The sequence below is a fragment of the Leptosomus discolor genome, chromosome 10 (assembly GCF_034619465.1).
Source record: "Leptosomus discolor isolate bLepDis1 chromosome 10, bLepDis1.hap2, whole genome shotgun sequence".
Lineage (NCBI taxonomy): Eukaryota > Metazoa > Chordata > Aves > Leptosomiformes > Leptosomidae > Leptosomus > Leptosomus discolor.
In genome coordinates, this window is record NC_141400.1 from 19,985,289 (window position 1) to 20,011,513 (window position 26,225).

General features: G+C 41.3%; 1 protein-coding gene across 1 annotated transcript; it reads left to right on the top strand.

Annotated features, from left to right (window-relative positions):
* Positions 1-479: 479 nt before the first annotated feature.
* Positions 480-22,332, top strand: RAD50 (RAD50 double strand break repair protein). Its single transcript, XM_086470966.1, has 25 exons — positions 480-608; positions 1,017-1,100; positions 1,341-1,492; positions 2,106-2,291; positions 2,434-2,638; positions 3,128-3,256; positions 4,018-4,183; positions 5,035-5,228; positions 5,806-6,012; positions 6,795-6,977; positions 7,169-7,326; positions 8,218-8,393; positions 9,006-9,243; positions 10,638-10,827; positions 11,728-11,854; positions 12,090-12,283; positions 12,592-12,702; positions 13,271-13,363; positions 13,444-13,557; positions 14,338-14,465; positions 15,283-15,507; positions 18,468-18,553; positions 18,975-19,117; positions 21,469-21,602; positions 21,945-22,332. Exons 1-25 carry the CDS (start codon positions 480-482, stop codon positions 22,129-22,131), a joined length of 3,939 nt encoding a protein of 1,312 aa, XP_086327092.1. The 3' UTR covers positions 22,132-22,332.
* The last annotated feature ends 3,893 nt before the right edge of the window (positions 22,333-26,225 follow it).

Here is a 26,225-nt window from a genome sequence, read left to right on the forward strand (position 1 = left end):
CGTACGGGTTTGGATGCGGCCCCGTGAGAAGCTGAGGCGGTAGCGAAGCTCCGGCAGCGCTGGGTGTTGGAGTGCGACAGTAGATTTTTAAAGGGGGAGAAAATATTGGGGCCTCTGGGGTGGTTGGGGCATTCTGGAAGCATGTGCATGGGTTATGTGACGTGGAATAAAGGGTTATTTTTGGCCATTGTTTTCGATTTAATGATAAATAGTACTCCACTTCTCTTAACTTGGAGTTGATTAGCTTCTCAGTTTAAAAAAAATGAAGTTTTGCCTTCGTATGGTCTGTACCCTGAGCCATAACTGAAGAGCCTTAGCTGTGTTTTTAAAGATGTTCCTAATATTTTGTGCTTATATAGATACGTTGTCAGCTTTCAGTAATACGCTGTGATTTTTGCCTTCTAGATTATTCACGAAGCTTTATTTTGCAGGATTTATAGCGTTTGCACTTCTGACTTTGGAAGAGAAGCTCTGCAGAAATGTCGAAGATTGAGAAAATGAGTATCCTGGGAGTGAGGAGTTTTGGGGTAGAAGATAAAGACAAACAAATTATCACTTTCTTCAGTCCATTGACTATTTTGGTGGGACCAAATGGTGCAGGAAAAACGGTAAGGCTTACTATGTGTTTGGCTTTGAACTGTAAATAGGTCTGAAAGGCCTCAGAATATGAATAATAACCTCTACAGAAAGGTATTAATAATATTGCAAATATCGTGCTGTTCACTGTAAGTATTGTGCTGTTTAGCATTATTAGAGATCTGCTTTCCTGCCTGGATTTTGCAGAGCACTGGTTGATATTTTTCATTGGAAATTGATCCAGATCCCGATTAAAACCAATTCTGCAAAGTACCATATTCTCATGATACTCAAAAATTAAAATGTTATTTCTTCTTTCCCTCTTCTCTCATATTTAACTCATTTGTAAATATTTGGGCTCTTACTGTGTTTTTGCTTGTAGTCCGTCTTGTTTACTCAGAATTGCCGTTATAACCATACGCTTATTTCTGTTTTCTTAGACTATCATTGAATGTCTTAAATACATATCCACTGGAGATTTTCCTCCTGGCACCAAAGGAAACTCGTTTGTTCACGATCCAAAGGTAAAAGTCATAGTGACTACATTTAATGTGTGTTTGCTCCTAAGTGAAATACTTAAGTCCGCTCAGGGTTGTGATGAAAACAGGGATGCTCAGGTTCTAGGCAGGCAAGAGCTGACCACATTGTTCCAGGGAAAGCAGAGAGCTGGGGAGATCAGAACATGACCCGCAGCTGGGTAGGCACGTATTTGTGTGGATGTTGAGAAGAACTTTCCTTATTTAGCTTTTTTGTTTCTGCTAAAGGTTGCAAATGAAACAGACGTTAGAGCTCAGATTCGATTACAGTTTCGAGATGTAAATGGAGAGCTCGTAGCTGTCCAGCGATCCATGGTCTGTACCCAGAAAGGCAAGAAAACAGAATTTAAAACACTTGAAGCTGTCATTACTAGAACAAAGTAAGTTCTCAAGGGTTTTTTTTTCTTACTTTGGCATGAAGATCGGTTTGGGGTTTGTATATTTTTGTGTATAAAACAAGAGAAAACTTTGTAATGTATTCCTTGAAGTGGCTACTGGTGCTCTTAGACTAAAGCTGTGTAGTTTCACTGCTTTAGCTATTAATTGATTCAAAAAATACTACATTTGATAGCACCACTTTTAAGGACTACTTGTATCTGTTAACTTGCATTTATTTGAAAATTGTATTAATAATGATGTGTTTTGAAAGTAGAGTTGTGTGGAGTATGTAGGCTTTACTTCCTTTAGCACCCTTTTCAGTTTCAGGTCATTACTGGCCCGTGTTTAACTCTGATCTCCATTGTTTATGAACTGTGTTCCCTTAACTTCATCCAAGATCGTTTTTTGCTCCCTCTGGTGGTTCTGCATAGTTTTAAAATGTGTGATAGTCTTGGCTACAAATACTGACAGTGTTAAATGCATGTGTTGAACATGCTAATTATATGCTTAAAAGTTGTTACTTGTTAAGTTTTTGAATCGGTATGTTACAATGAGATTATACTCTTAAAAATGCAGTTTACTGTTAAAAGAATTTTCTTTATCTGTGCTACATAGGCATGGCGAGAAGGTCAGTCTGAGTTCCAAGTGTGCAGAAATTGATCGAGAGATGATCAGCGCCCTTGGTGTTTCCAAATCGGTGATTAACAACGTCATTTTCTGCCACCAAGAAGAATCCAACTGGCCACTAAGTGAAGGGAAGGCCCTGAAACAAAAGTTTGATGAGATCTTTTCAGCAACAAGGTTTTTCTCTTTACTATAATTACGTAGAAACTTGGTGAGAAAATGTCTTGCCTGACAATGTAGGTGTTAATGACAATGTCTAAGGCATTGTTTCATACATCAGTGTTGCCAATAGCATCTGAAATTTTGGGGTTTTTTAAAGGTATATTAAAGCACTCGAGACTCTCCGTCAGGTACGACTGAAACAAAGCTTGAAAGTGAAAGAGTGTCAGACAGAGCTGAAATACCTAAAACAGAATAAAGAAAAAGCCCAGGAAATCCAGGATCACCTTAACAACAGAGAGGCTCAACTGGCTGCTTCTAAGGAGAATGTAAAATCTATTGAGAGTCAACTTGATCCTCTAAAGGTAATTTGCATGGTGATTATGGAGAGGCTTTGGTACAGACATTAATACAAACCAGCACATAAAGAACACAGAAAATGTGAAAGCTGGACAAATTTCTTGATTAAAATCTTACCCTTTTATGTTGTGTTATCTAATCCTTTGCTCTGAAGCAGAATCAAGTGTACCTCAGCAAAGCTGACAGATGCTGGTCTGATTTGTAAACAGTCACTGGAGGCTTGAGAACGTAGTTTGTGGAATTCTTGTAGCAGCCTTGGGGTTTTTTGTAGCTTAATTTAAAATCTGACTTTCTCAGATTTAGCTGGTAACTAAAACTATTATAAACTGTAACTAAACCAAAAACTGAACTAAAATTTAAACCTCCTTGTTTTTAAAAAATACTTTATAAAGATGAAGCTTTTACACTTAGACTGACTATATTGTATAGAATAATTGATTATGGGATTCACAGGCTGGTGAGATATTTTACTTACACTGTTCTTCCCTTGGCAGAGTTCTCTGGAAGCAGTTGAACAGAATCTCATAAAAGTAATGAGGCTAGACAACGATGTAAAGGCCCTGGAGAGTAGGAGGAGGCAGATGGAGAAAGACAATCAGGATTTGCAACAGAAGATGGAAAAGGTGGCCTTTTCAGTTCCCTGCTGCCACCCTTTCTGCTGAAGACTCAGTCTGTCTTTTGCTACCCAGTGAACTAAGTGTCTGTTTTATTGTGCATCAGGTCTTGGTGAAGATTGTTTGTGTAGCTCGCTTGATACTATCAGATATTGCAAGTACGGCTCGGTAAAGCTGTATCAGTTTCTGTGTAATTTGAATTAAATTGCTTTTTGTAATTTTTCCCGCCGTCCTAGACTTGCCAGGAAGGCAAATACTGACAAAAATTTTCATAAAAGTGCTAATTACTGGTAACGCTGCCCTGCAGTCTGTAACTTGAAAATACCTGCCTCTCACTGAGTGTTGGTGATAGCCAGCACTTGGTCTGACCAGTGCAGGGTGTCTCCTGATGTTAATATTATCCATCTCCCTGGAGATTTTTTACTTCTTGCTGTTAAAATAAGAAATAATTGTCAGTCTTCTGTTGTGATTGTGACAAGGCATTTGAAACTATTTTGAAAAACTGAAAGAAATTCCTTAGTGGTAAAAATCTGGATGCATTTGTTTTATCAGCCTAAGGAAAATAGATTTTCTTTTTCCAGTTTTGCTTGTAGCGTATTTAATTTTTCTAAATATATGTCTTGGTACAGAAATACTGTGTGGGAGGTGTTTATGTCTTTTTTTTCTTGAACTCTGTCATGGTAAAACCTGTACTTTTTTAAAACATCATTAGTTGGCTTATAAATGTAGTTAAAAAGCTAACTTTATTCTGTATCGTGTTTGGTGTACAGGTTTTTCAAGGAACTGATGAACAACTAAGGGATAGATACCAGAACCACCAGAGAACAGTGAACGAGAAGGAGAAGAGATTGTCAGACTGCAAGCGTGAATTAGATAGAACCACTAAAGAATGCCAGAGGTTTAACAGTGAGAAATCAGAACTACTTATTGAACGAGGTATTTTAGACTTTCTCTATAACCTTCTGTTTATTTTTTGATGTGATTGAGGTCTGAAATGGAACTACTGGTAAGAATGGAAGGGATTTGGACTGGAAAACCCCCAAAATGTGTGTGAGTTTGGAGTCAGCTGCACGCTATGGTGCAAGACTCTCACAGTGGGTAGGTCTTGGCATTCTCCTGGAGTTTCTGATGTGCCCTTGTTGTTCTGAGCTGTAATTACAACATGTGGTACCTTTGTTCTTAAATGGGCCGTTCTTTATGAAAATATTCCAACTAGATGATTTCTGGTGGCGTAGATCCATGTCGGCCTGGCTTTTTACAACCCAGTTGTTCTCCCTGTCTGAGCTTGTACTTTCTCTAGGTGATGGCAATGCCTGTTAACCCGATGTGATTGTCTGGGTGTGTTTTAACCAAGAAAAACATGAGAGCTGAATGCTGGCGGTGCTCAGTGTCTCAGGTTGGGGCTGGGGCCTGCTGAGAGGTCTCTGGGATAATATTCTTTCATGTATCGTATATTCTCTTTTAGCTGGACTATGGGAATTTCAGTAAAGCTGGAGTAGCTGAGACACAAAATACATGCTTACATAAAATGTTTGGTCTTTGTTTATATTTACCAGATCAATAGTTTTAGTGTTTTAAGAAGCTGCTTTTAAATTCTTGATTTATTTAATCAATAAAAATTTTGTTACCTGAAATAGCCACAGCTTGGTTTTACTCTGGAGCTTTATGTGTAGTTTAAAAATCCTTACGTTTCAAAGACTAAGAAATAGTTGCAACTGACTTGGAACCCTAAATGTATCTTCTGCCTCAGGTTTTGAGTGTTTGTGCCTCGTTTTCTTTTTGTGAAGGTCGTCTTCAGCTGCAAGCAGATCGTCACCAGGAACACATCGCAACGAGGGACTCATTAATTCAGTCTTTGGCAGCGCAGCTGGAACTAGATGGGTTTGAGCGAGCACCTTTTAATGAAAGGCACGTTACCAGCTTTCACAGGTTGCTGAAGGAGAGACAGGACAGAGATACAGAAGCGGCAAATCAGCTGCTGGTAAGAATTTTGTTGTTTTAATAGTGTAGTTAGTGTTGGTTAGTAGTGTGTTACTGGCCCATGTGTGTCTTCGTGGTGCTGGGAGGAAGAAGAGTGTTGTGGGGGGAGAACTGAAGCCGTTTTTGTTCTTCTGGAATTCTTTATTATGGGTTGCCTGAAGCTTTCCATGGAAGTTTTTGGACCTGAGAGTGGTCATGAAGTGATCTGAATTGCCAGAGCTGTTGAACAGGCAGATCTTCAGATTGGTTTTTCCCAGCAGCTCTCTCGTGCAGGTGGGTCACTGACAAGCTGAAAAGCCTGAGGAAGAATTACAGTGAGCAGCTGGTTTAAAAATAAGGAACTTTTTGTGGAAGTCCTCTTCAAAATGGAGTTGCTGTCATAGAACACTGCCGGTGTGATGCATCTGCATTTTCCTATTAAAACTTTTCAGCAGAAAAGTTTTGACAAGTTCTATTTATCTAAGTATTTCAGTGTCTTGTGTTACAGTGGTGAATATTTGCCAGCTGGTGTGAAGATGTGCCTTTAAATGTTGTTTTCCTGTGAAAAAAATGATTATATTACTGCTGACTTCTTTCAGAGAGAATTTGCACGAAAAGAAGCAATGAAACAGAAACAGATAGATGAAATAAGAGACAAGAAAACTGGATTAGAAAGAACCATTGACCTGAAATCGGACATTCAAAATAAGAAACAAGTCGAGCTGAAGAACGTAAAACATGAATTGCAGCAGTTGGAGGGGTTTTCAGACAGAATTCTGGAGTTGGATCAGGAGATTGTCGAGACGGTAGGTTAACGTAATTGAAAAATTTACAGAAGTTTGAAGTAAAAATTTTTTGGCTTTAGCATTAAAAACAAACCAACCCCTTGATGTTTACTCCATCTGCTGCATTTTTGCCCTTTTAAACGCCCTCTCTATGCTTTGTCTGTTTCGATGATGCGCCCTTTGGGGCAGGGACTGTTCTCTCTTTGGTTTTGACCAGTGCGTGCGTAGAATACACTGCTGCTGCTCGGCGAGTTGTAAACAGGGTGATCGCCACAGCTGCTGGTACCATGAGATCAGTGGGTCTTAAATTATTGGGCCAGGAAAATATCATCTGAAGTGCTACACTGCCTACATTTTTCTAGACAACTTGTCTGTGAGATGGACTAGTTGGTTATGAGCGGTTTATCTGATGGAGTATTATAAAGTTATGGGCATTTTATGTCCCAGCTGAACAGCTGGTTATGCCTTTGGAGCCAGGTGTTTTAAGCTTGCTAGTGTGTGTGGATTAAGTGCTTGACAGTGTTTCTTCTAGCTTCTGCACTAGGATAATTCCAAATTTAGTGTCCAGTAGATGCTGAAATACAGAGAATCAAACTAAATCTGTGGTGGGTTTTCCCCACGCCAGCATCGCAACTTTTGTGCACTTTTTCGTGTGTTCTTTACAAATCCTGTATGTGTCATTCCTGTGACGGGTAATGACATTGCTGCCGGGCAGCTTAGGAGCTTGCTTCTGTTCCCTTTAGTTAGGATTTTATTGATTAGTGTAATTATTTAAGTCTCCTGGGCTTTTATTTTTTGTTTAGGAGCATGAGCTGGAGAAGGCTGAGAGGAGCAGCAGTGTAGAAGCACTCGAACTGGAAGTACAAACTCTGCAAAATGAGAAAATAAACCTGGACAAAGCCCTTAGGAAGCTGGACCAAGAGATGGAGCAGTTGAATCTACATACCATGACAATTACCCAAATGGAGATGCTGAAGAAAGACAAAGTAATTTCTCTATCATCATCTCATAAGAGAGGGACATGAAAGTAACGCAATCCCTTCAAGATTTGTGTGGGGTTTGGGTGTTTATCAACAGTCAGATGTAAAGTTTCTGACTTTGTAGAAGCCATTGACTCCATGAGTGCATTGAGTGACTTAAACTGAAAAAAATAATTGAAAATGCTTTGATTCCTCAGGCAGACAAAGAAGAGCAGATTAGAAGAGTCAAATCAAGACATTCTGATGAACTGACATCACTGTTGGGATACTTTCCAAATAAAAAGCAACTTGAAGACTGGCTTCATGATAAAAATAGAAAGATTAATCAGACAAGGGATAGTCTTGCTGATCTTAAGTAGGTATTAATTTTAATTGATTATGTCTCCATAAGTATTTATGTAATTATGAATTTAAAGTTGGAAAGTTTAATACGCTTAACATACTCGTTACTTTAATTCGTTGTTATTTATTTGGGTATCTGCAAAATCAAAGAAAGCATCCTGCAGAATTTGTGTGATGTGTAGGTGATGCAGGTTGTGCTAGGTGATGAAACCACAGCGTTTGTGGGGTGTCAAAGGGAGCACTAAAAGCAGATAGCAAAATGCTGTTTTGGAACATCCTTAATTGTTTGTGCTGATCCCAGGTGAATGAATGTGCTTGGGGAGTGGGAATTGCTGGTCTTGTGACATCCTTGTAAGTCACATGGTGGTTGGTGACTCTATCAGGAGTTCATGTGTGGTTACTGTTCCTGATTTCATGTGATTATACAAAATAATTTATTAGGAGTAGGTCACACCAGCACACGATGCAGTGATACACATAAAACTTCCACAGAACAAAAACCCAACGTCTTAAGTATAAAGACTATTGAATAATTCAAAAGCATGGAACATGAATAGAAGGATGCTAACGTTCTTTGCTTAAGAGGCTCAGTAATATCTCATGGACAGTACTGCTGAAGGGGAAGAAAGTTGATACTGTATTATTCTATAAAGTTTTGTATGGCTGTCGTTAGAAATTAGTTTCTTATCAGTAAGCATCTAGAAAGCAAAACGGAATTAAAATGAAGCACTTTGTGCTGCGCTTAGATTAATAAAAAGTTGATGCTATAGACTTCCTGAAAAATCATTAACGAACCAGTGAACAGCTCTGTAGTATCGATTTCAGATTAACTTCCCGTGGTTTTGCTTTTGCTTTGAAATCTTTGGGTTTTTGTAATACAAGAGCATACGCATTGATGTTTCAGCAAACGGCTGGCCTCGGTAGAATATCATAGAACTTATGTCAGCAATGAGCTAAAAAAAAAAGAAGCACAATTGTCCCTTCACGAAGCAAAACTTTTTGATGTTTGTGGAAGCCAAGATTTTGACAGTGACCTGAACAGACTCCAAGATGAAATTGAAAAAAGCTCAAAACAGCGAGGTAAACTCATGTATAGCTCTACTTTTTTCCCTAAAGCTTGTTTTAAATGTAGGCCACAGATACCGAGACAGTCAGTCCCTTTTGCAGGACAGACAATAGGCACAGGAACTGACTGGAGGGAGAGTGTTGCTCGATCAATTTTCCTTATCTCTGCTACTAAGTCTTTTTTACACCTAGGCAGGATCAGTTGTTTTAATTCTTTCAGTTAATTCTCTTATTCCTGTAGATGAAGTACTCCCTGGCTTGGTGCCTGTGTAGATCACGACCTTCTCGAAGCCAAGGAAACGTTTGGGTGCATGGGTCGGCCGGGGGTGAAGCCCTTACGGAAGCAGCCGCTTGGGGTGGGCTTGGCCCGTAGGGCCTGCTGCTGACTGCAGGGCTGATAAAAGGGACCCATAGCGTGGTTGAGGTTGATGAGGGCTGGAGGAGGTGATTTAGGGCACCCTGCTGAAAGCAGGGCCAGCGTCGAATTCAGACCAGGTCACTTAGGGCCGATTCGGTTTCCTACCTTTGTGGGTTATAATTTTGTCTTCCTTTATGGTAGGTGCCCAGTTTAGAGCTGATGATGTGCTGTTTATTCACCACAAAGTCTTTTGTTTCTTTTTAAACCAGCTGTGCTTGCTGGAGCCACGGCAGTTTACTCGCAGTTCATTACACAGCTGACAGAGGAGAACCAGTCGTGTTGTCCAGTTTGCCAGAGGGTTTTTCAAACAGAGACCGAACTGCAAGATGTCATCAGTGACCTGCAGTCTAAGCTGCGCCTTGCGCCTGACAAACTGAAGTCAACGGAGTCTGAGCTTAAAAGAAAAGAGAAAAAACGTGATGAAATGATGAGTCTTAAACCCCTTAGGTAAAGTACTTGGCAAACTGGATTGTTGCAAGCCGCTGTCTTTCAAATGCTTGGGTTTTGATAATTAAATATTACTCAGACATCAAGGAGGCTTTGCTTTAGGGCTAGTTAATTCGTTAAAAAAATCTCATTGCCGAGATAACTATTTTGCTAGTATCTGCCCGTTTGGACTTTAATATTAAACTATTTTATATTTTTGGTATTTCTGGTCCTTCGGTCCTTCTCATAAGAGCGAGGCAGAAAAAGTGGTTATAGACTTACTTTTCTGCTGATTATTTACACTCTACAGGCACAGTTCCCCTCCTTGTTATTTATCATTGTAATTTAAAATGGACAGGCTGTTTTTGTTGCTACTGAAATGTTTTTCATACTGTGTCACCTTAAATATGTTTCTTAAAAAATGCTGAAATGACAGTAAGGGAACTGAACCTATGTTAAACACCCTTTAATAATATCTTGATTTGTATCTCCTTTAACTGTACCTTTTGTTGCTGGCAGTTTTGTGTGAATTACGACGTTCTAGAAAGGCATTGCTGGGTTTGTAGTGGATTCCCAATGCCATTTATGGTGCCTTGAGGTTCAGTCATGTGTAGTTCCATCGTTTGAGACTGCATCTCTGTCTCTGATATCGATAACCCCTATTAGATTGGGCTGAATTTATTTATTGTAGTTATTTAAAAAACCTTTTTATGTTGTTTGATTTGTTTGGGTGTGTTTTTTTTTTTAATTTGCAAGGTAATACAAAGTGTATTAACAAGGTCTGAAAACGTGCCTCCAATATCTTCCAGTTTCCAGGCTGAATTAGTTTGTATTTTTAAAGCTATGTAAAGCTTTAAAAAGGCTGTTTTGTTGTTGCCTCCCTTTTCTCTTCCTGTTGCCTCCCTCCAGAACATAAACAAGTAACACTAGCCCTAAAGAGGTTTTGTCAGAGTCCTGATTTTTTTTCCTCTCGGCATATAAAGAGCATTTAAGGTGAGAGTAGAGTATGCAGGTTTCCCGGCAGTAGGCGAAGAGACCCTGTTCTCCAGAAATTTGCAGACCGTTCTGAGTTTGGAGAATACACGTTAGAGGGCAGAGCTTTCCTTCACAAGAGGGCACTCTTGCACAGTGGATTTAGACCCTCTCATGGCACTTGCTGTCATGAAGTTAAAATCCAAAAGAGACTTTGCTTGTTTGTTTCATCCCTCCTGTCTAAAATGAGGGATGCATTACCTTAGCTGGGTATACCACATAAGCTGAATCGAACATGGACAAGGTTAAGGGAGACTATTTGGGCTAAATTTAGTCTCCCACTATTAAATCATATCACAGATGTTGTGATATTGAATGCCTTGAACTTATGCTGCTGGTTTTGACAAAGGAAATTTTACGGATTCGTATTTTACTTATTTAAGGCGAACTGTAGTTGAACTCCAAGACAAGGACATACCAGACTTGAGGAACAAGATACAGAATGCAAACAGGGATTTAACGGGCCTGAAGGGTGAGATAGAAGAACAGGAATCGCTTTTGCAGACAGCTTTGTCTCAGGAAAACGGTGCCAAGGCACGTTTACAGGATATAACACTAATGGAAAGGTACCAGGTATGCTTTGGTCATTTCCTTTAATATATAAAATAGTGCTTACTTGCTAGCGTTTGAATATGTAGTTTTTCTGTAATATGACAAAGCTTTGAGGTCTCAAGACTTTTCAAGCATAACATAGGTGATCCTGGTACTAATAAAACTTGGAGTTTATGTAATGATTTTTTCTTTGAGGACCAGAGTCCCCAGAGTTCTGATACAATTCTGTGCTGTAGTAACTGGGAAAAGGGGTATCATCCACAACTTGAGCATGACCACAAGTATACCAGAGTGGTTTTCAGTCCTCACAGTCGTTACAGTTCAGTGTATTCTCAGCATCTACTCTGCGAACTTTCCAAAATCTTGTCGCACGTGCTTCCTTGTTCTGTGCCGTCTGGGTGTGTGGAAAAGGGGAATGGCTGCGCTGCACTTATTGTTGTGACGTAAGAGACTGTTTTCAATGGTCTTCGTGCCTTTAGTACCAACACAAAATCTTTGCTTGACTGAGAACCACGAGAGGGACAGTTATGCAGAGAACCTGGGGCCAGGCAGAGGCCTGAGAGCATTTCACAGGTGGGAGATGGCAGCAGCTCCGGGGGCTCCAGCAGCTCTGTCATTGCAGGGGCAGCTGGCACAGGTCACTGTTCGAGGGAGCCTGGGGCTGTCAAGAGCCCCCCCCCCCCCCCCCCAATCTGCACTGACTGATTTCTTCTCACAATTAGGAATTCCGTTTTCCAGCAGCCCGTGGGCTGACATAACCTTACTGCTAATGAGGTGATACTGCTCCAGCAGAGGGGATCAATTTGGAGGTCTCGAGTCATGCGTGCATCAAGCCCCAAGCTTGTTCCTGTGTGCCAAAGATGAAAAATACGTTGTTAAATAGTAATACAATAGTAATAGTCCTTTTCCTCATACTTTCAGACGGATATTAGGGATGTTGAACGAAGAATTGCTCAGCAGGAGGCTAAGCTGCTAGGGGTCGATTTAAGTAGAACTGTTCTACAAGTAAGCCATGAAAAACAAGAGAAAAAACACTTGTGGGATACAGGTAGGTCAAATAAAACTAGTATTTCATTTTTGTATTGAAATCACTGTTCCAAACTTCCTGCCATTAAAATGTTAGTTTACTTATTTTACATTCTGAAATAGCTGCGTTCTAATAGTTTGTTGGTTTGATTTTTGGGGGGATCATACTAGCTTAATTTAGAGTTAAATTTTCATAAGGAAGACAATAAATGTTTTTAATAACAAATTGACTGTTTCACTCTCTGTTTTCATCCCAGTTACTGGTAAAATTGAGTTAAATCAAAAACGCAAGCAAGACCAGCAAAATCAGATTCAGCAGCTGAAGAGTACAGTTAATGAGCTTAAAGCAGAGAAACTTCAGATTTCCAGCAACATGCAGCGTCGTCGGCAACTGGAGGAGCAAACAGTGGAATTAACCACCGAGGTTCAGTCCTTATGCAGAGAGATCAAGGTAGGAAATACTCTTAACTATTTAGCACTTAGCTTTGTTGTCCTGGGAAAAAAATAATAATCTTGTTATATTTAATATTGCCTGTAATCCTAGCAAATAAGATGTATTTTTAAATGTTTGTCCTGTGCTGCTGTTGCATATCTTTGGCAGTTTCCAGAACTTTATTAATACGTATTTTCACATCTTTTTTTTTTAAACACACCCAAAAAACCCAAAGTAACCACACACCCTTTTTTTAATACTTGGAAAATTACTGATCTTCAACAGAATGAGAAAAATAAAAAGGACTTTCTCCAACTACTTTTCAGGAAGCAGAAGAACAGGTATTTCCTTTGGATGCAACTTTAGAAAAACTGCAGCAGGAGAAGGAGGATTTAATTAATAAAAGGACTGCAAGTAATAAAGAAACACAAGAGAAGGTTGGTTTGCTTTTGGCATAGCTGGGAGAGAGGTTTCTGTGTTGGTTTTTGGGTGTGGATGGAAGCCACGGTAATGAGTTTGCTTTTAGGAAGCAGCAGTGACTCCAGCAAATGTTTTAGATTGGCAGAGCTTTTCGGGCAGAAAAGGAACATAGCTAAGTCAGGAGATGAGCTCAGCTGTAAGTAACCTTTGGCAGTCTTGCCGAAAGGCTTCTAGGGCCATTTGGCAATATTTAGTGACCAGTGGTTTTAAAAAGCGCTTCCTAATAGATCTAAGAGGAGTAGCAATGATGATGTAACTTGTCTTTGCCAAGAGCCAAAGCTGTTTTTCTCAGGTGAAGTGGCCCTCTGGTGTGAGCACAAATGAGTGATTTACCATTTGTTTTGGAAGGCGTTTTCATGGTAATAAGGAGCATCTGGATTTCAAAAGCTGAAGGCTTTGTTAGTAAATGGAAGGGAGTTGTGGTAAGGAATTGTACTTTGACGGTGGTGTTATCAAGTATCTGATACAGAGTGCATCAGTTCTTGGACATAAGACTACAGTTCATTTGAAATCTTTTCCCTGCAGATAAATGGCATAAAAGAGAAAGTTAAAGATATAAACAAGTATGTGAAAGAAATTGAAAACTATATTCAACAAGGAAAAGACGACTATAAAAAGGTAATGTGAAAACCAGTCAGTAAAAAGTTGACATTAAAAGCACTTTTGAATATAAATTGTATATCATTTTATTTCTTTAGCAAAAGGAGTCTGAACTTGATGAAGTAAATTCTCAGTTAGCTGCCTGTGAGAAACAGAAGGAAAAAATAAGTAAAGAGATGGAAATGATTCGACAAGATATTGACACTCAAAAGGTAGATGCGTTGTTTTACAGTAAAGTATATTTTGCATTGTTGAAATAATTTCTGGTTTTGGTTTAAAGCTGCCTAGGTCTGTAGTGGTGCAAAGTTTGTCTCCTCCTAATTTTACTTAATCAGTTGTTAGTCAGAATACCTGCTTCACATGCACTAGGCTGAAAAAAGTCTTGAGATTTGTATATGCAAAAGCAGATGTGTTTTAGGAAACTTAATCTCTGTCATTTTGTGGTATTTCCAAAAGGGTTAAGTCTGTTGGGATAATAGCCAGCATTTTCAAAAGTATCTTTGTGGGGAGAGCAAGACAGCTGTAAGGTGGTTCTGTTGCAGGTACCGAAAGTTGCTAGTTACTCCAGATTTTGTTGTGTGCTTTAAATTCTTGTGTATGCATTTCAAATACCGTTTACACTCTTTAGAAGAAAGATGTCTTTCCTCATTCTGCCCCACCGCTTGCTGTCTAAGTTGTAGAACTGAGATGGGGCACCTTGTTAAATCTCATCCTAAATCACTTGCCCTGTTTGAAACATTGATTGATATTCACACACAGGATCGCTCTTGTGTTCACCTGCGACAGTAAATACTGTCAGTATTATTTCAGATTGAAGTACAAAATAATACTGCTGGTTTCCATTATACCCTATTTCTAGCACAAGATAAGTTCTCGCTGTGGTAATTTTCGTCGTCAATTATTTTATGCTTGTGGCATGTTTCAGAGTTGTGTTGTAATTAAGAATCAATATACAGAAACATTACACAACTTCCTCCTTTCTGTGGAGATAGATACAGGAAAGGTGGCTAGAGGATAATCTCACTTTGAGGAAACGGAATGAAGAGCTGCGAGACGTTGAAGACAAAATAAAGCAACTTGTGAAGGAGATGGGAGAAATGAAAGTCCCGCAAATGAAAAAGTAAGCCTCTTCGAAACAGAGCAGCATGTTTTGCACAAGGATTCACCGCCTATCTGACTGTAATATTCACTGTGGTTTTGGTGTGTTGCCTGGTCCACCTTTCCCCCCATTCACGCAGACCACTTCCTCCTTCAAACTCGTAACATTCCCATGACGACGACATGAATGAGTCGGTGAAATTGTGTAGTGCTTCTGGCTAGAAGTGCATACGTGTACACGTGTGCCCACACCTGTTCTACCTACTCCATTTTTTAATGACTTCCACTGCTAAATCCACATTTAAAAAGTAATTCATGTCTCTGGATGAGAGTATTTGGTTTTCGATTTCAGTCTCCTCACTTAGGTCTCAGCAGCGAATTTTGTATTGACTTCAGTAGTTTAATATTAAATTGCTTAGATAATAAACACGTTTGAAAAGGAATTAGCCCTATGCTGGTTCTTAGGTGTGAACTGTTTCTTGAACTTTCTAGAAGTTACCCAATTAATTAATCTTATTTTGCTCACTATCCCAATTTAATTCCACCTGTGAAATTAATTATTTTGTATGTTTCTACATATAGCAGTTTGGCATTCGAACTTGATAACTTGCTTCTCCCACTCAGAATAGTGATTTGAATGTCTTCTTAGCAAACTTAAAAATATTTTTATTTCAATAACGCCTTAATTTCAGTGACGTTACTACTGTAATTGTAATAAAGTCTGTAGCAGTTACAATATAATGAGCTACTGTCTAGCGTAAACTCAAAATTAGAACCCTGATTACAAAATTGTGACACACTAAATACAAAAGACTTGTATATCCATTATGGTTTCACAGTGAACAAAAACATTTAGAGGAGAAAATAGAATCTCTGAAAAGAAACCATCATGTTGCACTTGGCCGACAACGTGGATTTGAGGAAGAGATCGTTCGGTTTAAAAAGGAACTTCGAGAGTCACAATTCAAAGATGCCGAGGAAAAATACAGGGAGATGATGATCGTTATGAGAACAACAGAGCTAGTGAACAAAGATCTGGACCTTTACTACAAGGCTCTGGATAAGTAAGTATTGCCGTATCAGGGTAACTCTGAAATGGTTTAGGCTTTATTGTTATTGATAACCTTGATGCAAAAGCAGCTTTCAATTTCAGACTTCTGGGGGTAACTTAGAAATATTAAACTGATATCATTCTTTGAGATGTATAATTATTTCTCTTTATAAAATCCGGCATTTAAACATTAATGTAAGGTAACAAGGTACACCTTTTTAAGTAAATTGGTGAAAATATACTACAAACTGCACAGGATTGGTCGGATGTAGGAAATTTGTAAGTTAATGTGTATAATACATATACAGTGAATGCATTGGTGGTAATAATTAGAGTTTAATGTACTCATAGGTGCGTCCAGTGAGCATGATAATTTTATTCCCAGTTCTCTGTAGGACCATTTCTGAGTTCTGGTTGTACGTGTTAGGACTCATATTTTCAATGCAGCATTTCCAAGTTGAGAGAGACAATAGTGAGTGAACCCAACACCTCACCCACCTGAGCCTTCTGTGCTGAATTCTTGGCCTGAAGTAATCTGCTGTGGTGGTTAGAGAATGTCCTGACAATAAACACGTTCAACTTTGGATGTTGTATGAAAACAGCCGCAGGCTGTTCCTCTGTCCCTATTCCTCTGTAGCCTTTTTTTTTTTTTCCACTTGAAGGTGTCTGTAGGAAGCTTTTGTAGGTGTGTCTCCCAAAATTGCTGATCGTTTTCCTTTCTTCCCGTGATTTTGGTGGGGTTTGGTTTTGAGGGAAGTGGAGGAGAGTGTTACAGGATATGCAGTGGGTAATTGGGAGGATGTTTCTCACAAGTCTGTCTCACATGTTATCTGAAAATACATAAACTCCATGGTACAAGTCTAGGAAAAGTGAAATCTGTTGTTTAAATCCTTCATTATCACCCCAGGTCTTCCTTGCGTAGTCTCTCATACTGCTTTCATTTCTGTAGCAGCGTATTTTAGCATTGATACCTTACCATGAGTAAGATATGCCAGGTAGCTTTCTTGTTCCCCATGATCTTCTCAAGTAAACAATTGTCTTTTCTTTAAAGAATATTACAATATAGACATGTGTTTTCCCCTTCCCCAGTGTAGGTGGTTGTGTGCCTATGTTAGAGAAGGCAAGATCAAAAGGAACTTCTCTTGCATTTGATGGGAAGCCTAGGAAACTTTGTGATTGTTTCTGCTTCCTCTGGAAGCTTGTTTTCTAGTCTTGGACTGACTGGCCAAAAACAGCATCTCAAAATTTGTAAACTTAGGCAAAGTAAAACATATAACTTCCTAAAACCCCTGTGTGTTCCGTGACAATGGTGGCATTGCAATGAGCTGTTGCAGCTTGATGGACAATGGAAGGATCTTGCAGTCAGTGGATACGTTTCAGGACATAGGAAACTGTTGCTCAGTGACAGAAAGATAAGTTGAATATTAGGAACTAAAAAGAATTCCCAGTATATCCGTGTCTTGAATGTAGTATGGAATTTTGGTCTCCTGTTTGAAAAAGGGTCTAGGAGTGCCAGGAGAAGGAGCACAGAAGAGCAGTAACGTGGTTGAGGGTACAGCATAACAGTCAAGAAGAGAAACTAAATAGATGAGAACTTTCCAGGTTGAAAAGATAGTCTAGAGGAACCCTGTTTTAAGCAGTTTTAATGACGTCATGTACCTAAGTAAAGTTAAACATAATATTAGAATGTAAGTTAATGCAGAATTTATTTTGTGAAGATCTGAATTGTTCAAGTATAAATTCTTCCCTTTCAGCTTAAATGGAAATGCACTCCAAGAATTTCCCTTTTAGAATTCAGAACCTTCTTGTACGGTATCAAATCATCTATTGTTTCTGTTTAAGGCAAAACAGGAAATCAGTCTTGTAATTTCAAGAAAAATAGATAAGCATCACTTTTTGGTAATCGCCTGAAAAATCGGTGAGACGAAATGTTAACTTTAATGGCCAGAGATTGAAAGCCATATCTGTAGCTGGGAAGACCAACATTTGGGCGTTCTGTCCTATCAGCTGATCTTTATTGACTTAATATTTAGAGGTTTATGATAAATATTGCTGAGGAATGCATTCTCAGGTTTAATTAAGTAAACAGTTGAAAACACTGTCTTCTTTCTTCAGACTTAACAAATCCTATTAGAGTTGATACTTATTCCCCAGAACAGGTGGAGATAATTCCTTTAAGGAGGGAGGTAGGAAAAGTGTATGCAAAAGTCCATTTCAGAATTGCGTTTTATTTACCTTTTTTTTTTTTTTTTTAAAGATGACATCACAATAAATTGAGCAAGCATTTTTTTCATTACAGACTACTTTTTCTTTAAAAAAACAAGTTAGAAATGCAGCATCCTGTCCTTTCTCGAATGCTTTTTATTGTAAGGAATCATCTATTATTGAGGTCGTGTTGACATGTTAACCAGGGAAATTAAATTGGAAGTTGTGAATGACATCCTATGTAACTCTTGCTGCTGAAGGAGAGGGAGCTCTAGTCATAGCATCAGTTTGGGTAATTATAAATTATATTCTTGATAAGAATTCTCTTCTCTGAGGAAAACTTCACAGGCTTTGCTTTCCTACTGAGACCCAGTTATTTGCATTGTTGGGGGACCGTGCCAGCAAGTGACACCACTGCTGTTTTAACATCAGGTTCACATTCCTGGTGTCAGTCTGAATATACAGCTCACACATAAATTACAAATCTCTCAAAGTCAGGTAAAAATTGTTCTCTGAGTGACTGCAGATCATTTTGTCTTCATTAGTCTCCTACTTCTTGAGAGTGAGCTGTGTGTGAGAGGAGAATTGTTCATGCAATAGAGTGTGGTTAGTCTTTAGATACTTCTGCATTCGAAAGGAACTAGTATTTATTATATTTTTAGTAGAAGTATTTAGGGAATGGAAAGGGAGCTGCTGCCTTCCTTAAAGCCCTTGCAGTCTGTAGCGGTTCACCTATAACAATTTGCATTTTTTGTTATTCTTCTTTAGAGCAATAATGACATTTCATAGCATGAAGATGGAGGAAATCAACAAAATAATTCGTGACCTTTGGCGGAGCACCTACAGAGGACAAGGTATGTAATTTTTTGTAGTTTTTGTCTATATGTATCCATTTGATATTGAGCACTGCATCCAGAAAAGTGTTCAAAATATTGAAAATCCAGGATCTGAAAATAGTTGGTTCCATTCTAAAGGCTACATCTGTTGTTCACCACTATAATCCTTTTACTACACTTTATGTAGTAAGTTACAGGATCAGTAGAGTTAATTTTCTCTTTTCCATGTTTTCCAAAGGTAAAGGTTTCCTTGACACAGGGGAACTGCATGAGTTCATTCTTTCAGTTTTGGAAAAATCAGTTTCAAAGATGTATCTATTAGTCAGAGTTCTGATTACAATTTTTGTGGTTACTGCCTATTATACATCTCAACTCCTGTTAATCCTATGGTATTTTTAAGTTTTTAATAGTATAAAAACTGTCTCCTTCCCATTTTCAGATATTGAATACATAGAAATACGTTCTGATGCAGACGAGAACGTCTCCGCCTCTGATAAAAGAAGAAGTTACAATTATAGAGTAGTAATGATAAAGGGAGACACGGCACTGGATATGCGAGGAAGATGCAGTGCTGGGCAGAAGGTAATAGCTTTTTATTTTTAGTTTGCAGTAAACGAGATCCTGAAAACTGCCTCAGGTGAATGCGGAAGAGTAATGCGTTCTGAGGCGACCCTGAAGAACGGGTGGCTCCAACTCTAGTTCAGAATTCTGCACAACTCTCCTTCCCTGTGTCTGGATGTTGCTGACAGTGTGCCACACGTGATTCTGAACATCTGAACCCTCTTTTGGGGTGCCAAAATCCATTGCTTCGGTTGGGGACCAGTCTTAAGTCACTGCAAGAGTGAAGGGTTCAACTTCTCCCTCTCCTCATTTCAAACCCTCCCAGTCTGTCTCTTGCTGGTTACCACTGAGCTTCCCATAGCTTTAGGTCTGTTGACTTGCTCCCAGAATTTTTCCTTCCTGAGGACTGGCCCTCGGTCTTTTCTGTGTCTTTCTCCAAGTGGGGTAAGACCTCTTTTTCTCCAAGTTACACTACTCTCCCCTGCTGCTGAATGTCACCTTTCAGTTCGTGTCACCACGTATCACACCATGCCATGCTTCCAGGCGCTGCCTTTCATCCTGTCCTAGCTGGGTCAGCTCTCGGCTCCGCAGTCCAGCCATTTGGCTGCCTCGGTGCTTTAATAACACACGCTGACCGAGTGGGCTGATGTCACACCTGCCTGGGCAGTACCAGCGATCAGAGGTTCATCATGGTTAACCACACCTCTTCCACACATTGGGGCTCAAGAGCTGTTGTTTCCATCTCTGTTATGTTGTGACAGAACATCTAAAATATTCCCGAGCAAGAGAAAAGAACCCGCCTTGTTCGTCTGCCTCCAAAATCACCATTTGTTTGTTTGTTTGTTTTTTTTTTTTAAAAAAAAAAATAAATAACTGAGGTGTGGAAAAAGAACATTATACTTGTAGCCATAACCCTTGGCATGTTGGTTATGCAGCTTGGGCAACCAAAGCTACCTGCAGTATTACAGCAGGAAACCTGCTGCTTCCTTAGATGAACCCTTTCCACCAGAACAAGCCGCCTTCCCAAATGCAGAGGTAGTAGAAAGGGACAAAAACGCAGCCTGGGCTGCTCTTACTTCTTCCCTGCTGGAACTCTTCCTGCCCATCCCTTGTGCCTGCTGCACTGGAAAGGAGAGCCCAGGAGAGCTCTCCCGACACTTAAGGCTCTATGCAAGGTGCCAGTGACAACCCAGCCAGAGGGCACTGCAAATGTCCGAGGGAGATGCATTCTTCTTCCTCCTGGACAGTGGGAGCTGGAGCTTTCTGGCTCCTGTTCTTCTGCAGTAGCTGAAAGGGCTGTGATGGCAACAGATTTAGCCCTCTGAAGTTGAGGAAGAATTGCCGTTCTCTGAAGTAACAACCTGCCTGCTTCCTGACCTCCAGAGCAGCAGTTCCCACTGTGCTGCTTGCTTCAGCGGGGTTTCATTGGCAGCCGGGCCTTTTGCACGACCAGATGGTACAGACAGTAATAGAAAATGAAATCAAGGAAGGGAACAAAAAGATACACCATGTTTCTAAGGGCACACAGCAAGAGACTCATGAGAAGGTGAATGCTCTATTGTTGCTTGAATATGAAAAATGCTGTCAAATTAATTCCCACCTGAGTGTAGGTGTGTACTTTGTTTTGAAAATTCCATACTAATTTGGGGGGAAATCCAAGTCTGATAAAACAGCAGTATAGGCAAAAAATGTGTCCTCTCCTAAAGCAGTCTAGGATGTTACGTTAGAGTCCTATGTAAATGAGAGTGAAACTTGTTCACAGTTTCTTAGCTTATATTCTGAGAATTCTTCTTTGATCATGAACTGTGATGCCAGCAGTCGTGATAATTGGAAAGTATTTTTGGCAGCACAGTTTCCATCGAGTGTTCTGTAATTTTCACTAGTTCAGGAGATCTAATAACAATATGATGAGGCATGTTAATACAAAACTAACAGGTAAGGTGGTAAATCCTGCTGTCATCACTTTTAGTAAGTAATCAAGGAGTTTGGTAACTCAAACTGAGCGATACACGAGCAAATTTCCACCATCCCTGCTGCACTAGGGTGGGGCCTGAGTGGAGTGTAGGTGTAAAGCAGATGGCAAAGTCGTAGCATCCTTACGTCAGACTGGAACCCTCACTTCCAGTATCTCCTGAATTTTGAGTGTTTGATTCTAGGGTATTTTTCCAACAGTACTTTGTAGAATGGATCTTTCAGTTCAGACTTGAAGTTTTAACATAGTTTTTCAGTAAGTGATTAGTCACTGTCATTTTGTGACCTGTCAGCCCATTGTTATGTAAACTGGTCACCCTTAAAACCAGCGTGTTACGTGTAGTTCCTCCAGCAGCGCTTTGAAGACTGAGATTTTGGTGTTGTGGTGTTTTTCCCCTTAGGTACTTGCTTCTCTTATTATTCGCCTTGCTCTAGCAGAAACGTTCTGTCTCAACTGCGGCATATTGGCACTAGATGAGCCCACTACCAACCTCGACCGAGAAAACATAGAGTCTCTGGCACACGCCCTGGTGGAGTAAGTGATCTCTTCATGTGAAGCTTAAAGATGGATATTTTTCAAATGTTAATCGTGGTTGGCAGAAGTGAATTACATTTTAAGCTGGCACATCTTTTTGGCATCTGCAAGTATACATGCAAAGCAGTAGCTTTAGATTCCCTCTCCTTTATCTGAAAGAGGAAAAATATTTCTTAAATAATTTGGGATTCATTTTTGTATGGGTAAAAGAGTTGCTAATCTGCATTAGATTGCTTGACAGTTCATGTCATTCGTTATCAATAGTTAATGATTTTCGTACTATGTATTTACAAACAAGAGTGTGATTTAGACAAACATACGCTAAATAATATCTCTTTGTAGGATAATAAAAAGCCGCTCACAACAGCGTAACTTTCAGCTTCTGGTGATAACTCACGACGAAGATTTTGTTGAACTTCTGGGCCGTTCTGAATATGTGGAAACATTCTACAGGATCAAGAAGAACATTGACCAGTGCTCTGAGATCATGAAATGCAGCGTCAGCTCCCTTGGCTCCTACGTTCATTAGAATTTCAAGTAATTATGTATTAGCTTAGCTGCCCAGCTCGGTGGAGCTCAGATGAAGGCAGCTGAAAACATGGTTCCTTTCTGTCACATGCTACTGAAGATTTGTAATGATTTTAGCTAGAGTCTGAAACTATGAGACTTTTAAACTTCTACATACTTCTGTGCTTGGGTTTAAGAATCGCCATGATTGGGAAGAGTTTAAATGAATACGCCATCACCTTTTAGATACGTTTTACACTTTAAAAGTGAAAATAAACATGTGATATTCTTTGCGTATGTCCTGGTGGGGAGATCCAGCTGCAGATTCCTTGGAACAGTTGCGGCTCTGTCAATAGAATAGGGCTTGCTCTCCATCCCTGTGTTGGGGCAAGTTCAGGACTGAGTTGTAGCTCTCTAGCCAAGGCGTGGTCGTAGCTTCCCACCCAGTCTGCACAAAGTTCAGAAAAGCTTCAAAGAGAGCGGGATCTTCACAAAGTGTAACAGCTTTCTTTAGAATAAAGGAAGGTCACCTCTCGAGCTAGGTGAACAAGTGGATGACAGAAGTGTATTTTAACCATATTCTCTTTGTTCAGTGTCATTTACCGCTCTGCTGCTTTAAGATGATGACCTTTACGGGACTTATGTCATATTCTGATTCTCCATGAGATACAATCAAGATCTGCGAAAATGATACAAAAATGCCTTAGAGAGTCAATTTGTGTGGATGCTGAGCCTCGCCCACACCACTCAGAACCCTTCCTGGAGCTCCTTTCCTTGATCCATCAACCCCCGCTGGCCCTGCAGAATGCAGACCAAAGGGAACCTGCCCCTCAGGAAAGCCGGCAGGGACGGTACGCTTCAAAAGGCGAAGGACCTGATCCTCGCAAGTCCTGAGATTTCAGACCAGGGTTCCTAAGCAGCGTGGCTTGCTGCCTCTGAAGCCATGCCAGCCCTGAGGAATGCGATTTCTGGGTCTCTGTTTCTTTGTAACTGAGTAAGGGAGGAACCACGTCTTCTGCCTTGAACTCTGGGTGCCTGGAACAAGTCCACAAGCAGAAGCTTGGTCTTGCAGCTCTTGAAATCCGTGCAGACAGTGGTGATCGGCCAAACCTCCTTAGCAGACAGACCAAAGCTCGATTTTGGAGGAAGAAATCTTTAAACCACCATGAAAAATAATAATAATCTCTGTAACATCAAGATGTTCATCTTGGCAAGAGGAACAAGGCTGAGGACGTTGCCTGCTGTCTTCCTGGTGCTTCGGGCTGCGGGAATCCCTTTGTCACGAATTTAGAGGGCTGAAGCAGGCGAGGGTGGTCAGGAGCGCAGGCAGACCTGGCAGCAGTGCAGGCAGGGCCCGGGGCCGGTTAAGCACCACGGACAGAGGCAGCCCCGGGAGGCGCCCGAGGCCTTTGCCTGGGGGGAGGGTGGAGTGGGACCCTGTGGCCCCCGTGGGTCAGCCTGCGGCTCCTGCCTGGCTCCGCTGAGCCCCTCGCCTTGAATCCTCCCCCCCTGTGAAAGGGGCTGGGCCTCTGCACCAAAAGAGACAAAACCCAGCAGTACCCTGGGGTCCGGTTCTTCAACAGCCGATGTTCTTCCCCCTGCTGCGCGGCAGGAGGTGCCTGGAAGGGTAATGCCAGCAACGGAGGGGTTGATCGAAGGATTGTTTCCACCTGAATTTTCTGAAACTGCAAGTCACTAGAGTCAGGGTGGCCCCAGTCATCGGGAAACCACTCAAAGATAAGTGAATGAATGGGACTTCCTAGCAATTACGCTCTTTCACCAATCCCCTGAAAAAGCAATTAACACCAAACGGAGGGGGGGGCAGAGTGGGGCGGGGGGGGAAGGCAAAGGAAAATGCTGCTAACATGCATTACGTTTGCAGTTTTAAAAAAGAAGCTTCACTGACTCTAGTACTACTTCCTGAAGGGGAATTTTCTTAAAGATAGCATCAACAGAAAAAAATTGACTTTGAATTTTCAAATTTTCCTGTGCTACCTGTTAATTTTAGCATGACACATACATCCCAGCTCATGAAGAATTACTTTCTTTTCAGAAGCAACTCCGCAACCTTTGTGAATTCTCTGCTTTTTTTTTCCTTTCAACTTAAAGCCATAGTTTGCAGTTCCTCTGGAAAGGAGTTTGGGCACATTTTTGCCTAAAATCAGCCCTTCTCTGTTCCCCAGACTTTATCCTCACACATGCATTTTGGGGATTAAAAGATTTTGCCAGGCAGAAAATGTGGTGGGAAACTAACCTCTCATGTGCCAAGAGTCTGTATTAAAATGGCAAAAAATAATCCACGTAATGATTTCATTTGAATGATCCATTGGTTCCTCAGCGTGGAAAAGAGACTCCACCGGCCCCGTGGTTTTGGTATGGACCGGGAAACAATGTGCTCATGGGAATCAAGTGCGGGAGAAACTTGGAAATGGTTCCACGATCTTCTGCTGCTCGTGGGCACCTCGGGGAGCGTGAGGACAGAACCGGGCCCCTGCTGCGACGGGCGGCGGAGCTTTGCTGCCGCCCTCCCCGGCGGCACCCACAGGAAGCAGGGCTGCTGCAGACGGGTGCCGGCAGCCGCCCCCGGCACCACGTCAAGGGGATCCCTGCTCCGCCGTGGCTTCCTGCCTCCCCGCGTGGCCACTGGCTGCCACCGACCTGGTCCCGGGTGGACGGGTCGGCCTCCCCATGCGGCCGTGCCCTGCGGGTGGAGGGCGAGAGGAGCAGAGTGCTGGGGGAAGGGGTTGTCGCCATTGCGTGGTGCTACACAAACCTCAACGCCGTCTATACAGAAGTACGCAGAGGCGCTTTGGGGCAAGTCGGGCCCTTTTATTGCGGTAACTCATTGGATAGGTGATGAGGCGGTGAAGAAACGGGCTCCACTTGCCGTGTTGGTTGGAGCTGAAGTGGATTCCCAGCAGAGACACCCCAGCGCCGGAGAGCGGCTCCGCAGCACCCGCCACCCGTGCGCACGCCTGAGCGGGGCCGGCGCAGACGCTCCTGCGGATACGCCATGGTCTAAGCACCCAAAATGACAACTCCAACTGGTTTTCAGTGGTTGCACTGAGCTGTCGGCGTGACTACAGTGGGCTCAGGAGCCGAGAACCAGGCAGTGTCCTGGGATGGTGATTTCACACCAGGCTCTCCTCCGAGAGCATCCAACGCCTCCCGTGCCTGTACGGGCACACATCTGCAGGTCGGCCGGGGAAAGGGTCAGGGGGGGCGTAAATCCCTTCCGAGGGGTTTGGCTCTGACAGCAGACTTGGCCCTGGGGAGTGCTTTTAGAGCCAGGAATCCGCAGCAGACCAAGGGCTCCAGCACGCAAATCGCTTCCCTCCCACCTCTGTGCCACATCACTCATTTCTTCAGTAACATCACTCATTTTCGGTTTATCTGCGCTTAGTGAGCAAGGTGGCAGCTACTTTCACTAGGAAAAAAAAAAACAAACCAAAAGACCTTAAAGACATCCCTGTCTGAACCGTCTTGTTTCTAAGTGGAATTTATATTAGCAGTGGAAAACCAATACTTTGATTTTTCTGACACTTCCGTCGCTGTTACGCAGCACAACACCGCTGTCTGCTTACAGACGCTTGGCCCAGGGTGCTTTGGGTGTTTAAAACTGCAGAGAAGATGAATATTTTTAAGTGTTTGGTGGGTTTTTTTCTTTCCCCCCCAACCAAAACTACTTTCTGACCTGCCTGAAGTAGAAAAGTTCCTTACAGAGCACGTAACCTGCTATTCCCACAAGCAACTTTTCCGTAGATTTCTAACTGGGGAGGTCCAGTGTTCCCCCTGCATGCCAAAAAGCTTTTGCATGCCCTAAAAATAAAAAAAAAAAAAACCCAAACAGATGTGATTATCTACAAACAAACACCACAAACCACACCGATAAAAATAGATGATGCTTTCAAAAGCTTAATCATTTAATGTCTCTGTGTATCTTTGTTAGCATTTAAATGTCACACTAAATATCGTTTCTGATCTATCTCAGTATGACGGATTGTTTACTACCTCCCCCCCCTCCGGGGCAGGTTGCCAGGAGCCAGCACTTATTCTCTTCTAACTGCAAGGTTACACCTTCGGGAAATGTGCTGCAATTTGCAAATTCACCTTCCT